The 18,647-nt window shown below is 35.4% G+C and overlaps 2 protein-coding genes across 2 annotated transcripts; one reads left to right on the top strand and one right to left on the bottom strand.

Annotated features, from left to right (window-relative positions):
* Positions 1-2,875: 2,875 nt before the first annotated feature.
* LOC137582679 (filamin A-interacting protein 1-like) lies at positions 2,876-5,241 on the top strand. The gene is made up of 7 exons (XM_068297308.1): positions 2,876-3,214; positions 3,283-3,590; positions 3,656-4,218; positions 4,270-4,416; positions 4,472-4,582; positions 4,640-4,797; positions 4,857-5,241. The coding sequence occupies exons 1-7, from the start codon at positions 3,004-3,006 to the stop codon at positions 5,141-5,143; spliced, it is 1,785 nt and encodes a 594-aa protein (XP_068153409.1). The 5' UTR covers positions 2,876-3,003; the 3' UTR covers positions 5,144-5,241.
* A 9,537-nt stretch (positions 5,242-14,778) lies between these two features.
* Positions 14,779-16,028, bottom strand: LOC137582607 (uncharacterized). The gene is made up of 2 exons (XM_068297206.1): positions 15,363-16,028; positions 14,779-15,304 (listed from the first exon to the last, which is right to left on the bottom strand). The coding sequence occupies exons 1-2, from the start codon at positions 15,874-15,876 to the stop codon at positions 15,282-15,284; spliced, it is 537 nt and encodes a 178-aa protein (XP_068153307.1). The 5' UTR covers positions 15,877-16,028; the 3' UTR covers positions 14,779-15,281.
* Positions 16,029-18,647: the final 2,619 nt, after the last annotated feature.

Raw genomic sequence — 18,647 nt, 5'->3', positions numbered from 1 at the left:
GTTCGTGTCAGAGGACGTTTCATCGACATTTGCTTTGAATGTCGACTGTTGATCGACGGATCTTCTTTGCATGCGCGTCAGAGGACGTTCCATCGACAATTGCGTTAAATGTCGACCGTTGGTCGGTGAGACTTTTTTAATGCGCTTCAGAGGACGTTCCATCGACAATTACATTAAATGTCGATAGTGTTGTCCATACAAAAATAAAATACAAAATACAAAATTTTCTTTTTATTAATTTATTCATTTATTAAATTTTTATTTAACAGCAAGGGTATAACAATAAACATAAACAATAAATTGTGTATCTTCTAATGCCGCTGGCTGTACTCCTTGAGACATCTGCAACATAAAAAATTCAAATTTGTCACTTCTATTTTTAAAATTTAGAAACTTTATTTGAATTATTTTGAAATGCATGCAAACTTACCTTTATAAATTTTTAATAATTTAAATATTTTCGCTGTAATCTTTCACACTGAAATCTTTGACAACTGTCTTGTACGCAAATTTAAATCAAATGCAAAGAGAAACGAAAATTACAAAGCGACGCGTGCCGAAATGGTAAATAAAAACAACAATGCAATGTCCCGTTTGAACTTTGTTGTTTTTGTCTTCCTTTTTGTCGCGTGCCGAAAACACAGAGTATGCTTGGCCATAACCGACGATGCATGTAAAATTATGTGAAATTTACATATGTTTCACATAAAAAAAACATGCTTATTTAATGATCAATTTATGTATAAGTAACAAGTTATTGACAAATTATGTATATATTTATATATATATAAAAATAATATGTACATACATATATGGTAATAATGTTCAAATTTTTTCCTCATCCATAAGTAACAAGGGTATGGAAAAGCCGTCATGAAAATAAATATTATTTTATGCTGCATTTTTCCTATTCTTGCCTTTTTTTTTTTTTGTGGCAATTTTTTTCAAGAAATTGTGTTTGCTCAACTCTTTTCGGTAGCCGAAGTGTTTCGATGACGACATTGGATAGTTCGGGCACCGTCGGCTGGTCTTTGCATGTCGACGCCGGCAGAATTTAATTCTGCCGACTTCGGTATAGTCGACGATGCGGCGACATTGTCGACCGGGGACATTTGGTACTGGAGGGTATATACATACCTACATATACATATACATAGATATCTATTGGGATCTAATCATGCATCTACCTTGAATAATATTAAAATTGTAATTTGAGAACTTGCACAAACCAAGGCGACCACTTGTTGATGTTTCATATAAAAGTAAACAAAAGAAAATTTAGCAAGAAAAACTAAAACCGAACAAAACAAAAACAAAGCTTAAAGTGTTGGCATACCAAATTTATATATTTAACATTATATATGGAACTTGTAGATACATTTAAGACGTGCAATAAATCACACACACATTTTAAATGATTATACCACAAAACAGCAAGAATCAGCCCTTTACTTTTTCAAATCAAAATGAAATGTTAAATTGTTTCAATGTACTTAGTTTTATATATATACATACTTAGAAGCAAACATATATGTTATTTAAAAGTTCTACAAATTAAGTACCAAAACAAAAAAAAAAGAAAAAAAGAAAAACATAATATTTTGCCATGAACTTTTGAGAGATATTAAATTAAATTTTAATTGAAACACAAGCACTCAAGCTCTCATCGCCACATAAGTAAGTAAAATAAACGAACTATCCTGTAATTGTATAAAACACAGAAGAAAAAACAAAACAAAAGAAACCGATAATGAAATGTTAGTGCAAAATAAATGTGTAAAATAAAATGCTTTTTTTCTGAAATTATGGTTTGTATGGACTGAAAAGATATTACAAATTTATTGGTTATTTGTATACCCCTGCAGAAAGGGTATATTAATTTTGGTCAGAAGAAGGAAACATCTTTGACCATATAAAGTATATAGGTAAATATATATATACTCCTCCTAGACCGTAAGAGCTACAAAACTGAAATTTCGCATGTAGGCTTCAGCCGGATCAGAACACTATATCAGACAGCTGCCATACAAACGACAAAGTCACGAACAGTCACTTTTATCATTAACTTCGTTACTTTCTGAGCTATTTAATATTGGTGAGTTTATTACATGCTTAAACGACTGTGCCATCAATTGATCGGGTGACTATGTATATCATATACATTGGTCCCATTTAAACGATCGATGGAAAGCAGAGACTTTGATCAATAACTTCTTTATTTGGCATGCTAAGATTGTAGGCCGTCCATTAGACTTTTTAGATAAAACATTATTAAACTTTGACGGCTTTAATTATGGAAAGAGGAGTCGAAGTTAGCCCCGACACTCTGGTTTTATTATAATTTTAAAAGAGCATTAATGCCAATTATAATATATAGTAAAGCCACGCCAAAGCAAGGCCTTCAGTCTAAAGATTATTGTTGCATTCCCTTCTTGATTAACTTAATATTTTTCAATGTTAAATATCTGAAATCAAGGTATTTGTCACAAATTAGATAAAGTCTAATAGTAATTCTTTAATTTACATATAATTTTATTTCAGAAATCTCTCATAACCAAGAAGTTATCCAAATAGCTTTAGGAATATGATCCAGCTAGTATTTGGAACTTTGTTTTGAAGACTCGAAAATGGCATATCAAAATGTAAGGTCATTGCAGTGAATGATTAAAAATATATGACTCTAAAAGGAGTCGAAACCGATTTGAAAAAGGAGTCATAAAGAAATTATCAGGAGGATTCGAGGCTAGAACTACTTTCTTTCGTTTTAAGAGTTATTTATGATCGTAAATATATATTATTTTTAACTACATTAAAAAGAAATTGAAAATGCTTAAGTTTAAGTTTAAGTTCTCCTCTCGATATCTGTCACAACGAAGCTTGAATTCTAATGAATTTCTAATTCACACACACACGCACAACATATTGTGTAGTCTTGCCTATAATTAACATAGCAATTGTCTAATTTCGTATATAGATACATATATATAATTATAAATAGAGAAGATGCCTTGCAGTTTACGTGAAAAGGGTATATCGTCCCTTACCAAAAGCGATAAAGAGAAGGATGTCCTTGCACCGAAACCAGTGCATCCGCGCGCCTTGCGTTTCCATGGCTTGTTTGGAATGTCCTATGTTCGTCAGCATTTGATGGTGGACGAAAGATGGACACCGAATTCGCTAACTGAACAATTCAAGGGAATGACCGATTTGTTAAGTAAGTAGTTAATGCAATAATACCATACAATGGTAATTAAAAAATGGATACATTTGTCCAAACCAAAGCTCGTCGAGTGGAATTCAAATCGCACGAGTCGAAGGCTAATCGTTTGCGTTATTTCCGCGAGAATAAACGATTGAAGCTGCAATGTCGCGATGGAAGGACCAAATTGCAGAATATCATTGCCAACGATAATACACATAAAATACGTAATTATCTTATTAACCACAGGGATATGCAGCGTTTATACCAGAAAATGCCCATACATCTTGTGGTTGACAACATAAATCAGCGAACTTTTGTCCTGCGCAAGGAGAGGGATCGTTTGGAGTTTCGCTTGGATCAGCTGAAAAAACACTACAAAGAATTGCTGGTAGCTTGAACGAGAGAGTTAGTTATTAAATTTAAGTTTTATAGATATAGAATTCCAATCCATAGCTGGAACGTGCCATGTTGGAGAATCGTATCAAGTATCAAAATGAATTCGTTTTGGATGAGGAACTCAAATCTCGTGTGTTCTTGAAGAAAATTGAAAACTCTAATGTTCGATTGAAGGCCATAAAGACTATCAATAATACCTATAAGAAAATGATACAAGTTCTCTTGCATGACGAGATATTTTATGAGCCTATACTCCGATCTCTCAGCTCTGATATGGAAGATCAAGTGAACTTTATTAAACATATTCTATACCTTGGGATGCCAGCTATAGCAAAGTTCAAGGAGCTCAACGAGGAATACCGACACATGGAGGAGAAATCTCGTAAAAACTTACAAGCCAAATTGCAAATGTTGTCCGCCCTCAGAAAGCCAGCAAATTCCCCAAGTCAAATACACACAAAGGCCAAGGAGGAACAGGCTCCAACCACAAATCTGAAGCGCTATGTACGTGAAACGCAGAGCATGATGATTCTAAAGTTGGAACTCAAATCAATTGAAAAGACCATTAAGGAGGTGAAATTTGTTACCCTTTGCTCTCAGGCCAGGGAGATATATCCACGGTGAGAGTTAAATGAGTTATCTCGTTCCCCTTTCATTAACTCGATTTTCAGTATGAAGAGCCAAGTGGACAACAATGATAAGCTTCATCGTATGATTGTAAACGACGTGTTGGCCCATGAGATGTTGGAAACGAAAATGAAATGCGCTAGTGTTCTGAAGGGTGTTTTGGTCAACAATCTTTCCGAAGAGGAGATCAAGTATTTATTTCAAATATACACACGGTCTACGACTTACACCATTATTGTCCTTTAGTCGACAGGAGCGCATCAAGGACTTGAAGAAAATTTTGCACAAAGATGAAGCATTCGAACGAGAGACTCTACAGCATCTTAAGAATCGTGCTGATGCCTATGTCATGCTGAGGTGGGAAAGATCAACTTAAATGGATCTCTTAATGCATATATCTCATTTAAAATATAGATTAAGCATTTGGAACCTGGTGGAAATACTGCGACATGTGGATCGTCAACCCAAACTCATACGTTCCCAGTATCCGAATTCGTATTTGAAACTGCCATTACTTAAATTCGAAATGCTTAACATGAGAGCTGCTGCTCCAGAGATTTTCGAAGAAAACAGTTGAGTTTCATCGATCTGTAGATCGGTCTATTGATTTACACGTCTTTCCATTTTCTAGTTGACAACATAATGCACATAGTGAAGCGAAAGATCTACAAGCTAATGAAGGGTTATACTGTGGAACTGAAGCCGGCGACCATTAGGCGCAATGTGGAGGAGTATCATGCCGACTTCTTGGCCAGCTTGGATATGTATGAGCACACTAGCCCAGATGAGCAACAGCAGGCAGTGCCTGAAGAAGACCTCCTGCAGGAGAACAAAACAATGGCCAATGTACCGAATCGCAAACAGATTAAAGCCCAAAGTGCCAAACTGGTGGAAGAGTTGTCTAAGCGGGAGGATTAATATTAGTTAAAGTGTTTTCAGTTGGGTAATTGCTAGTGTAAAGGTTTTACCCCAAATAACTTTTTCTTCTTTCAAAATATAAACAAAATTTGCGGTAATCACTTTGACATTTAATTTCCTTATTAAGACAACAAAAGTCGGTTATTAGATCAAAATACTCTTATGATTTGGTACGAAAGTGACGAAAGTCAGTAACCACAAATGGACGCTTTTAGGGCCAACTCATTTGCCACAGATCATACAATATTCCAACACTCTCTGTGCCTAATTTGTCTCTGTTGTTGTGATGCTTTCCAGGCCACAATGACACCAAACAAACAAACAAACCAAAAAAAAAAGTTGGTAGAAAAAAGCGAAAAATGAGCAAAGTCTGAAGATATTGTATGAATAAACATGGTCTGGTCTGGGCTCTTGCATAACCTCATTTCGAGAGGGGCTTATGTGGTGGCATCGGCACCGCCGGTAAAGTTGCTACCATTAGCCAGCTCGCGTGTTCCTGAGTCGAGTCTGAATCGGAGCCGGGGGAGTCGGCGTGATATCGTGTACGCAGATATAACATCACAGATAGGCAGGCAGGCAAGTGCACTTACTCATGTACACCGATTCCGAATCAAGTGGAAGCGTGTGCTCCAACTGACAAAAAACAGACGAAAAAACCCATCTCCTGTCTCAAATTTTTAGCTTTTTTGCTTTATACTCGGTTTTTACTTTTTGGGGGGATTGGTGTTTTGACTGTCTGCGGTTTCATTTCAGTTCGAAATAAAGTTGTTACATTTTTATGACAACATGAGTGACCTTTTTGGACAGCATCACAATCATTTTGGAGTGGCAATTGAATGACAGAGATTATTATTGTTGTTTGTGCCCCTTTTGTTTGGTTTGCTGAGAGGAAATGGCCTGGCTTTTGGAGTGGCCAGGAAATGATTAATGACTTTATTGATAACGATAAAAAAATAATGGATAAAAAGAATTAAAGTATGCAAATCTCGCATAGAAGAAATTTATGTATGAAACCAAAATTGTTAATTTCATAATCTCAATATAAAGTTAATCATAAAAAAGACACAGAAAGGCTAAGTATATAAACGAAGTAAAATTGATTCACTATTGTGACTATTGTAAGGGTTACTATTCTGATATATCTGATAGTATTTGAAGGTTTTGACAGTGTATTAACCTCTTTGGAGGAACAAAGAACAACACTTAAAGTCCCATCAATGTCATAATATTATTTTTTGCAGGACTACTCAAACAGTTCTCAACTGATTAATGGAAAGTTGAATTGAATAACTTAAGCCATTTTTTGTTAATTTAACGAAACCTAGGGACGACAAAAACAAGAGCTTGACAATTATATAGAATTTTTAACTATCAAGAGAAAGAGAGCGAATGTTTGAACCAAAAGGCTTTCAGATATTGAAAATTGCTAATTGCAAAAGCGGTGAATCAAAAATATTTACTTGAAACCTACAATCAGTGCCGGATTATTTATATTGCAGGATTGGCAAAGGCTTGTGGCCTGCTTTTTATATTGTCGCGGCTGTCAGGTTAAAGTAAAATGGTTTTTGATTATTGAATATGTATGTATGTAGTTAATTTTTTGTTGATTCAATAAGTTTATCAGGATTAGTTTGAAAAGTTGTCAAAGATTCCTTACTTTCGAATCTGTAACTTTGCTAAAATTTCAGCCTGTTTTGAAAGTGATATCTCTTGGTAATGCTTTTGTATTCAATTTCGAATTGAAATGTTAGTCAAATTATCATCAAAATATCTCTTCAAAGGAGACAAAAATGACAAGGACCAAGTGTAAGTATTTCAATGAACCTTTAATTTTTGAAGCCTCAGTCGATGCTTGAAGTATTTGTAAAATAATTTCATTTCTTTTGAATAGAATAATATTATGAGTTCAATGAAAATATGCCAGTGTAAAAAAGTACTAAAAGCAGATTGAGAAGCTCTATTTTTTTAACGATTTTCATTTATATTCTACTTTTTACATTGGAAAGTAAGAATTTCCAAGTCCATTAAAACCTTACAATGAAAGTATCGATAGTTTTATTAATACCCTTTCCCCTTGTCTTTACACCAAAAATAATGAATTGTAGCATGTTCCGAAATATAATATTGATAATATTACAAACATATTCTGGCACTTTGTTACAATATTTATGTGTGCCTCTTAAGTAACAAGACCATCCATGAGTGCACGGTGCTGGACATTGTTGAGTCGGCAAATATAAAACGCGCGGCCGCTCTGGTCCAATATGCAATATGATGCATCCTCACTCTCCCGCTGCGGCGGCATATACACATACATATGTTTATACATAAGCATACTGCTCCTCTGGCGGCGTTACTGGCAGCGCAGCTACGCGGTCTTAGCTATAGTTAACAATTGTTATAGAATTAAAAATCATTGAATAAACTGAGCTCAAACGCAAAAGGCATATTTGGGTCCCATATAAATATTCAATCTCAATACAATTTTGGATGTTTATCCTGTATGGCGACCGTGACAGTGGTCACTAATAGGCAAAAGTATTGACATTATTTTGGACATATACTATATGGCGATATAATACAGAAGAGGAAACTAAAAATCCAGCTGCGTTGGAGGAGAAAAGGGACTTGGAAAAACGGAGTAGAGTGTGAGATGACAAAAATGACTGGAGTGCAAAATAAGAGAAAGAAGAGATTAGCACACATTAAGTGGCTATTGTATTCTAATCAAGCACCACCACCATGGGCTGTAGCACAAAAGCTACAGCAGGAACTTGACTTTTTAAAGTCACAAAAAGACAAAAAGTCACAATCTCAAACTCACTCAGAAATAAATATTCATAAATGTATTCCAACAACAAACGCTAATAAAAAATCTACTCCTCCAAAGCAAAAGCCAATGCCCAAGGAAACAAAGAAGTGTCCCCTGGACTGTCCTGGACCACTGTATTCACCGTATTGTGAATACAGTTGCTTCATTAAAAAAACTGGTGCGATGACCGGCACCGGTACCGCCTGAGCTCATAGGCCTCGGACGAGTGTGCAAGGCAGGCCGCCTTTTACGCCATCGATGGAGCATCAGCGTGCCAACTGGCAATGACCAGCTGATGCTAAATGCAGATGAACACAACATAATTTAAGATTAAGAAAAATCTTTTAATTTAAAAAAAAAATGTTAAGCATATGAGAAAACCAAATTTTAATTAAGTATATATATAAGAAATGTAATGCAAAAAAAAAAAACTCACAAATTGTAACATTGAGCGGAATCCTATCTGCCCGATAGAAGTATGGCCTGTAAAGCTATACGAAATTGTAGGTAGGGTCATGTAAAAGGAAATTTTTTTTTTAATAAATCAAAAAAAAACTTTTCTTTGAAAATTCTGAGACAATTTTTATTTCACTTTCAATGTTTGATAACAAAATTAGCAAGTTTGATGACATTTTTGATGAATCCAGTGTGGGATTAATAGATACAAAGACAGTGGATTCCATTGCTAATGTAATTAATAAAATAGCCTAACGACCTTGATAAATATATGTCATTTGATTAAAATGAGTACATTAGATGATTATTTTGGGAAGATAGCAAATAGGAATCCGAGTATAGCATCAGATCTAATTGAGGTTTTCAGAAGAGATAACATAAACTCTCCATAAAATTTAATAAATTTAGTACAAATCAGATCAGCATACCTTGATATAACGGGAGAAGATTTCCCAGTTCAAGGAAGCACGATGGTACAGATGAGTTTCATTGTCACAGTACCACATAAATGCTGTTTTTCAAATTTAACAGGCACATTTGGCTTATACCTGATGGATAAAGCCCGACAACAATAAGTTGTCCCCAAAATACGAGGTTCTAAATTGAATAAGTATGAATAAAATAGAAACGAAATATCTCCTTATCTTTGCTTGATTTCCTGATAGACTCAGGACCAGTAAATAACAAGTACGAGGAACTACAAATTTAAAAGAAATATTGAAGACCTTATGGAAAAGTCCATAAAAATAGCATATAGCAGATTATTAGTAAGGAGACCTAAAAATAAGGATGTCCCTGAATGGGTACATAACATTTTTGAAACAAATATAGAAACTGTTAATATAGGAGACTCAGATGAGGATGTGCAAATAATAAAAGATTAAAAAGAAAACCTTTAAGCATGGAATGGGAAGAATTACTTCTCCATATCCAAAACATAAAAGAAAATTTTAAAAAAATCTTACAAATGTGTAACCCAGAATAGAAATATCCAAAAAGAAACAATAAATAAGCACGCAAAAACTCTTGTCGATTCTTTGAACGAAGCGAGAAATTTAGTGCATGTTAATAGACAGAACATATTTAAAACAAACTGGTCACAGATTTCCAATCCATTGATCAAAATACGTGCAAACCTAATCTCTATAAAGAAAAAATATAATCTCGATATATTCGTACCAACCGTACTTAATTCACCTCTGAAACAGAGCAAGAAGGTGAAGAATCTGAAACACGCGAGGAAGAAATAGAAGAAAAGGATATTAACGATCTAACAATTCCTGTGCTATTGACACTACCTGATATAGAAGCATTGCCTGAACAAGACAACGATTCAGATTTAGAATTCAATACAAGTGTCATAAATACAAACGACAAAATCACAGAATTAAAGGTCCTTCGGGCATTTAATTCTTCAAGAAGTGAATAAAGATAAATTTGTATCAGTTGACATAAAAAAAAAATAAAATAAATAAATTTTCTACATTTAATGACACTATACATATACATATAACAAAAAAAATAAATAATATTTACCATATATATCATTAAACAATCAAGAGCAAACATTAAAAAACAAAAAACAATTCATAAATTTTTATGTAATAAAAATTAGAAAATAACTCCATGTTATTATGTTATTTTTCTAAAGAAGGGGGATTTAGCATGTTCTGAAATATCATTTTGATAATATTACAAACATATTGTGACACTTTGGTACAATATTTATTTGCGCAACATTCAAGTGTATTGCCTCTTAAGTAACAAGACCATCCATGAGTGCATGGTGGGGCCGCTCTGGCCCAATATGCAATATGATGCATCCTCACTCTCCCTTTTACACTCTCCCACTTTTATGTAACTATTTATATGTACCTACATTTATACATAAATATGTTTATACATAAGCATACCGCTCCACAATTGTTATAGAATTGAGAATCATTGAATAAACTGAGCTCAAACGCAAAAGACATATTTGTGTCCCATATAAATATTTAAATTCAACACAAAACAAAGTGGTCACGGAATTTTAATAAAATCTTAAATTGTCTCCTTGAAAATTACTGAATTTCCTAAGCCGATAATCTAATATTTCTGATTGGACACCCCCTAAAATACTTTATAGATCGCAGAATGTCCAAGGGATATGCATTGGGAGTGTATTAAATACAAGTACACACATTTAACCCAAGCACTTGACCATCAGCTTCAATAGATTTCCACAAGGTCGCCCACACACACACACAAGATATGTTAATTAGTTTTTGGATGCTCTTTGAACCATAATAACACTCAGAGTAAATTCTTATTTTTACTCCCACTTCTTGAGGTAAGGCCAAGCAATAAAATAAATACCTAATAGCGTGATTTCCAAAGAGTTTCAGATGAATTGAAAACGGTTTTCGTCCGCACTTTAAACACACACACACACACACACAAGCCAAACACATAAATAACTCTCCTCCACAATTATGTGATGAGGCAATGAAGAGCAATAATTCTTCATAACAATTGTGTTGGCACTGCCACAGCTACCGAAAAGAAAATCCCAAAAACCAAACCGAAACAAGCCAAGGAAAACCATAGGGCGTCGCGTCCACCGAAAGCCAAAGTTGAATGCAATGCAATCCCCAAAAGCGAGGCAAAGCAAAGGCAAACCAAACGTTTGCAGCAATTTTCGAGATCAATTATATGAGAAGGTAAGACCAAGACATCGCCAGATTCCGCTCTAAGCCTCAGCTGCGGTCTTAGATTCATCGCCATCGTCATCGTCATAACTACCAAACGCTTCCATTGTTCACGATTTATTAATTTTTTCGTTGGCCGTTTGCTATTTATTATGGATCCCAACCCCCCAACCTGCACCTCCTCCACCCAGTCCTCCTCCGTATACCAACATACTTGGTATGAGGGTGAGGGGATTGCACTTCTTTCTCTTGGCATTTATGCTAGACGTGGATTTTTATTGTTTTCAAATTAAAAATTTCAAATGTCTGTGGACCAATTCAATTAAAAGTAAATTTATCAAATACAAAGCGCGTGTTTTTCATATTTATTATGGCTAATTAATCAATGCAAATAAGGAAACACATACATGTACATATGTATGTGTCTAGTATGTGGTTTTGTAGATTAGACCAATTGAGCAATATTTATAATTAAAAATAACCAAATATCAATCAATTTGTTATAGCGGTGGCTTCTGGCCCTGATCAATTTCGTTGGCTAATTACCTTTGATTTGGAATGAAAACAAAAATAAGTTTTTTACTTCATCGCACATCGTTAAAACACATTTTGATAAGTAAGAGCCGACACTGAGTTACCGTGTATAAGCAAAAGTCAAAACCTCTTAATGCCGAGCAATATCTGACATTTGACTTCAATATACCCAATTTCGAGTGCAGGGTATCAAAACTCCAACCGACTGCAAGTAGTCAAAACCTATTTAACCCTCCACTTTGCACTATTGGCTCAAACCTAGACCAATTCCAGTCTCTCAAACGGTTGCAACATTTCAAGAAGTGCCACAGCCCCTTTTCCCCATCCCCAGTAACAGTTCAGTTGATAATTATGAACCTTCTTGGCTTGGCGGCAGTTTTCTGTTTGAAAATTATTCGTTTGTAGTAGCCTCAGCCTCAGCCTCAACCTCAGATTCAGCCTTAATCCAAGTTACAGAAGAAGTCGAACTTTTTTTTCGGTCGTGGCAACAATAACAATTGGTAGTCAGTCAACTTAACGCGGTCTAGCGAAACTAGCCAATTTCTGTTTTGTCGTGGCCATAGGTTTTTTTCTATTTTTATTTTTTTACAATTTGTAAAACGAAGACGTACCAAGAAACAAAAAATAAAGGAAGGAAAGCAAGTCAAATTTACATATTACAACGATTTGTTAATACTCTTACTAGACAGTAGCTTGAATTGGCAATAAGTAATTTGAGTACTCAATTGAATGATCATCACATTATCAAGAGTTTTCCAAAGAGCCTTTTCGTGGCAAAAGTTCTTGGACATTTCTTTAACCAGTTCTCAAATCCGCAGGCTTTTGTGGTAGATCTTGTTTTCGATTTAAAATGAGGATTTGACAGATTAATTCCACTGACTAGAAGACAAATTTTTACTATATCGATTCAAAGAGTTTTAGATTATCCTATGAAATTTGAAATTTTGTTCAATTCACTGTCCACTCATTATGTGGGATGCCTTTGTGTGGTTAGTGTATTCGAAAGGTAGGTAGGATTTACTGCATTGTTTGGCGGCACCCTAGGAAATTATCTTGTCAATGGTCAGAGCTGAGCAGAGCTTCAATTGCGATCCACGTCCAGGCTGACTGAATGGTTGACTAACTGGTTGGTTGGCTGGCCTAAACTCCACTGTGGCTTGGCGTATGGACAGTAGCCAGCCGAGTTCCCGTTCCCAGCAGTCTCCCTTTGGAGATGGGTCCGTTTTGTATCTTTCTTCTTCATTGGTTTTAAGGTGTGTTCATGTGCTCCCTGGCCATGCCGAGTCCCATATTTCTTCTTCATTTGTTAACATAATTTACATATGGTTATATAAGAGCATTAGCATTGCAAAATTCATCACTCGGAGTCGCTGAGGCATGTTTTCTTTAATTGCCTTGAGAGGGGCAGGGAAAGCAGTGAAAGAAAAGAAAGACATGTTAACTGAGGAACATCAATTTCTCTGAAGGCAATTGGCCATTATTGTTTCGACTTGGTCATTGGGTGGGTAAACTATTTTAACTAATTTAACAACAGCAGGGAGCCAATTAAGGGATTGCAGTTATAGTAAAATACTTTTGTTTAACATTGTTTTTAAGGTAGTTAAATTCTTACGGAAATTTTGCTGCCACTTCCTTATAGCCAGTCTCAAAGAAACACAAAATAAAATTGCAGACAATGTCAAATGGTAGATACATACCTTTCAATTCACTTTGAAGCACTTTAACTGATTCACGATTCTCAGACAATGTAAGTACTGCCCCTGGAAGTGATAAAAATCTTCAAATCTTTAGATCTTCACGAAAAGCAAACAGAAACAGAAGTTTTCTTAGAGGTGTATAATGAGTTAATTGAGGCATTGAAGCCACCCCTCCGCCCCATCCTCCAGACAATTGCCCTTTGTGTGTGTTTTTGGTGTAAACCAAATGAAATGAAGTGTATAATGTTGGCATTATCGCGCTTCAACAACAAGAAGAGACAAAATTCAGCCAGTTGCTGTTGCGGTTGAAGGGCAGGTCATGTCGTGGGTGTGGGCCTGATAACTAACTGCAGCTGTATAATTATATAAGAGATAAAGCATAAATTTGCATAGACTAACCAGCAATGGCAGCTGGTAAAGTTTAAAAACAATTGCATAATTACAACAATAACAGTTAACTTTTGTTGTTTTTTCGTTTTTTTTTTTTTTGGCATTTGTTTTGCCATTGGCATGTGGGCGTTAGTTTTTTACTAGCAGCTTTTGTGTTGATTTTGTATAAAATTTAATTAAAGTAATCAGTTATTCACACACACACACACACACACACACACAGTTGTCTGTTGTCATGAGAACAAATTCATATTTATAGAAGATACAAATTACAAAATCACAAATTTTCATTAACGGTCAGATTTGTTTTGTGGATTTCACTAATGATCGAGCAACACGAAACGAAACGTGCAACATTCTCTTATCTATGATTTGTTGTTGTTGTTGCTGCTGTTGCCTCTTTCTTGTTTCTTTATCTGAATATTTATGAGTCTTGTTTGGCAGTCTTAATTAGCCAGTTGTAGGATGCGGATGAATCTTCTTCTCTTTTCTTTCAGTCTTGGCCATATTGCATGTAAATGAAAAAAAAAGTACAGTTAAGGCCAAGTCCTACCATGGGAACATTTTGTCTATTACTGTTTTGACAAAACTTGTTCTCCGTTTGGCTAGATTCGTTCTCGAAACATTGCATGTTTATAATATTTTAATTTAACCAACTTACCTACTCTTTTTAAATTGCATAATCTTGTCTCCTTTGTCTTCTGGGTTTTGTCTTTTTGGCGATTGCTGACACAGATTTATTTATAGCTTAGATTTGTCAACTTTTGTTCTCTCTTTGACAACAAAGCCGGTTTCTATTTTAGGGGCCAAAGAAATTGATTAAAATTTTTGGGTGTGACTAACTAAAAACTAAAAACAAAATTGGATCGAAGCCCAATCATACATAGTTATGATATGCAAATCATTTCGCTTTACCTTCAGAGATGCATTAGAATTTTATTAGCAAGCAGAAAGACCTCTTAAGAGAAATTACGTATTTCATTCTCAAAGATCAAATACAGCCAATGGAAAAGATTTTGGATCTAAATTGAATTCCCCCATTAAGTAAAAAGTCAATTTTGATTTTCATGGGTGTTTTAGTTGTATTTAATTGTATTGTCTTGTGTGTTTTTTAGCTGCTAAATGTCAATTTCATATTTGAAATTATAAATGCTGTAAGTATTCTAAATATATTGACTGCTGCTGGTACCAGTCCCCTTTCAACTGCAAACGCTATCAGCAGCCAATATATATGTTAGTATAAGTATGTAAATCTCTTATTTTTTTCATTTTGTGTTTTTTGCTCGTTTAGGGCGTCGTGTAGGAAGGGATTCTTGATGGCCATACAGAATGTAAACATTCCAGAGTTCAGAAGATCAAAAAAGCAGTTTTTACGATTTCCACGGCCGAATTTGGATTGATAAACCCGGGACAATGTCACATTTTCTAAAGAAAATGGCATAGCCCAGTGGCGACTTTACATCAATTAACGAAATTATTGGACTAGGGACCCAATACATCGGAACGATGACACTCCTAAAACGAGCACTAAAAATTGGGAATTCGCCCAATCGATCAATTTAGGTTGCCCGATTATTGTAATCTGCAAAATTGTATTGGTTTAAGGATAAGGATATCTAGGTACTAGGACTTTTACTCACGCATAAAACGAAATAATCCATCATTTGATTTTGTCACTTCGTTCATTGTGTCCGATTCTCCTTGCTTCACTCCAGTCCCTTCTGTAGAGTTCTTCATAACGGTGGCATTCAATACCCTTTCCATTGCCTGCTCCGTAGTTGAATCGCTGGGCCCACGCGGTTTAACCACACGATACCAATGGATTAGTGCACGGCCCCATTGCACAATTTGTCGGATTTCTTCATCTAGCTGCAAGGAGTCCATCGACTCTGACTTCGAACTAGTCACCTCGACATTTGGGCGCTGCACTTTGAAGGCCATACGCCGCTTGTAGCTGGCTTGCTGCAAGTGCCTCCAGTCGTCGATTACGAAGAACACGGCAGACACAACGAGCAGCGCAATCATGAACAGCACCAGAAAACACAGAAGATCCTGCACCAAGTGTTTGAGACGTTCCACTGACCTTTCCTGGGAACGAGCACCAGCTCGTACATCACTGGACGGTTGTTGTTTCTCAGCTTTATGTAGATCCATGAGTTAACCTGAAAAACAAACTTCTCGGTTGGAGGATAAAAGGACCGAAACTTTGAAATGACTTTTAGAATTTTGTACTATTTCCATGAATAAATTTAACTGTAAAATTTAGTAGACGAAACGTTGTTAACTGCTCGAGCTGTGGAACTGTAATGAATTTACCTAGAATCTGGTCGACCTACATGGACTTTTGTGTTGACGTTTAAAAGCAATGCCAACTAGGATTTTGATTATTTTTCATTTGTTTTCATCTTTCGGTTTTTTTTTTCATTGGTTTCCATTTCTCATGATGAGCAGCAACTTTCTCAGCTTTGATCACTTTCAAATTGAAATTGGTATAATTGAAACTCTTTAACGGCATTTTAGAGCCCCATCAACATGGGCTCTTTGATGTGATTGAATTATTGGACACTTAAATGGGCGGCTTACAACAAGAAAGCCAAGAAAAAACAGCGAGAAGAAAGACTCTTTGCACTTTGGCACCTTGAAGGCATTCAACATCAACACTTTTGGTCATTGGGGCCCATTTCCCTGCCCTGTTGCCTCGTTCCATTCACCCTTTCGCCAAAAATGGGAGCCATACATACTTGCCTAGCCATGGCGGCTTCTCTTTCAGTTGATGTTAATGAAGATGTTGCCATGTCTGATGTCTGGCACTTCATTAGTCAGGAAGTGTTACACATGAGGCATGATACTCTCGGAGCACTGAGGAGCAGTAGACAGCGGCAGAGAAGGGAGGAGGGCATGTCAAGGAAATTGAAGCTTAATTTGATTAAACCATACCAGAAAAAGCCAAGGAAATGTGTTATGCAAAGAATTACTGAATAATATTTGTTATTTACTGCTAAGTGGTAAAATATTTCTCCTACATCTATGTAATTCGTGTGGCCCAAAGAAGTTAAAAGTTGTAAACAAATTAACGTTATTAACGATTGTTATAATAAGTGCTTATCAATAGTAAATACTTTGTGTAGTCTATCTATCTGTTGAAAACTCTGTTAGTTAGGCTTTTACCTAACTTTAAAGGATTACTCAAGAATGGTTGCCAAGTTTAAACCTAAGCCAGCCCAATTTGTATATCTTGAAAATGAAGAAATTGTGCCGGATAACAAAATAAAGGTGATCCAGTGGGGCCCTTATAGGATGTCACTTTATGGCATATTGATATGATAGCTGTATGTATTATACATATAGGTATCTAAAATTGTTAATAATTTGCTGATACTGTCATAAAAAGAAAACAAATTATTCTCTTCGTATTTTATATTCAACAAATCGTTCCTATGGGAACCACATATTTTTCGCCCAGTTTAAGCGAGCTGCCTTAATTTTCTTGTTGAGAAGAGGTTTTTTGGCTGGTTTCCTTGCTATTAAACCCATCTTCTTGAGCTGACGTTGAATTGTCCGAGCGGAAATTTCTTTCGGAAATCGATGCTGCACTTCAGATGCACTTTCTACGGCATTTTTGAAGCGATCCTCGAGGTTGGTTCTCATAATAACGCAATTCTCCCGTTCATTAGTGCAATTTTTTCAGCCTGATCCTTTCGTCCTCCCCAATTCCTCCGTCCCACGATATTTTTTAAAAAAGCGTCAAACTGAACTTTCTTTTAAATTAGTTCTATCTGTTTTGTTGAGCCAAAGCGATAATTTTGGCTTTTTCAGTGAGGGTCATCTGCTTTCCTCTAACCATAATGTTTAATGTTCACCAGTCGGAAATTTTGGAAAAATTGAAGAAAACCATCGAAAGGACTCACCAAAATAAAAGTTAAGCAAATGAAATACAATTTGGGGAAACCCCGAGCTAGAGAAGGCAAAAGTTGCATTAACCATAAAGTGCGGTTTTTTTTTTGATGTATATGATATAGTTATCCGATTTTAATGAAACTTGCCAATATAAATATTTATGTTTATCACGAATCGTCGCTTTTCTTCAATTAACGGGGGCGTAAAGAGCTTTACGATTATTCACTTGATCTGGAAATGGTTACAATAATGGACCATACATGGATCAAAAATATTTAATCTACCATCTGCATGGTTTATCTAAAATGAATGCTTATTATCACCGTCTTAGAAGAAATCGATCCAATATATTTTTGTCTCATGGGAACCCCAACTTGTATCTGGTTAAGAGGTCTAATAACTCTATTTAACCTCTTTTTGCACATTTTTTTAATTTAAAGGAATTCAATTAACAATCAATATAAAAAAGAGAATGGCAAACTCTTTCTCTCATAGAGTTCTCTCATTATTTTTAAAGATTTATAATTAAAAATTGATTTCATTTACTGGTCAAAACAAACACATGTAAAATATTTCGTTGCATACTTTGGGGAGCTGTTCAAACTTTTTTACAAATTTAATAAGTTTCAAATTGGTTATGAAAATATAAAATATAAATATTTCTTTACTCCTAGATATTGGCAATAAAGTGTGAAGAAAAGGCTGTCTTCAAGTATTGGAGAGCTCCGATTATGTCGGTCGTGTAACTAGTTTAAGATGAATATTTCTCTTGTATCAGCAATTAAATCAATAATTTGCCATTCACGAACAATTTACAATCAACTAAATCATCTCGTATGGCAATAACAAAATGTAATTCCGATGCTGAACGGAATGGTGGTGGGGAGGGGGTGAGGTGGAGAGGGTTATGTCATTGTACTTAAAATGCCTTTTGTTCAGCTCTTTAAATGGAACTGATAAGCAAAGTCAGACCAGTCACTTACCCGAATTCAGAGGGAGAGAAACCAAACTGAAATCCAACAATGACA

The sequence above is a fragment of the Drosophila tropicalis genome, unplaced genomic scaffold, assembly GCF_018151085.1.
Source record: "Drosophila tropicalis isolate 14030-0801.00 unplaced genomic scaffold, ASM1815108v1 contig_859, whole genome shotgun sequence".
Classification (NCBI taxonomy): Eukaryota; Metazoa; Arthropoda; class Insecta; order Diptera; family Drosophilidae; genus Drosophila; species Drosophila tropicalis.
Note: the sequence above shows the minus strand (reverse complement) of the source record. Positions and strands in the feature narration are given on the sequence as shown.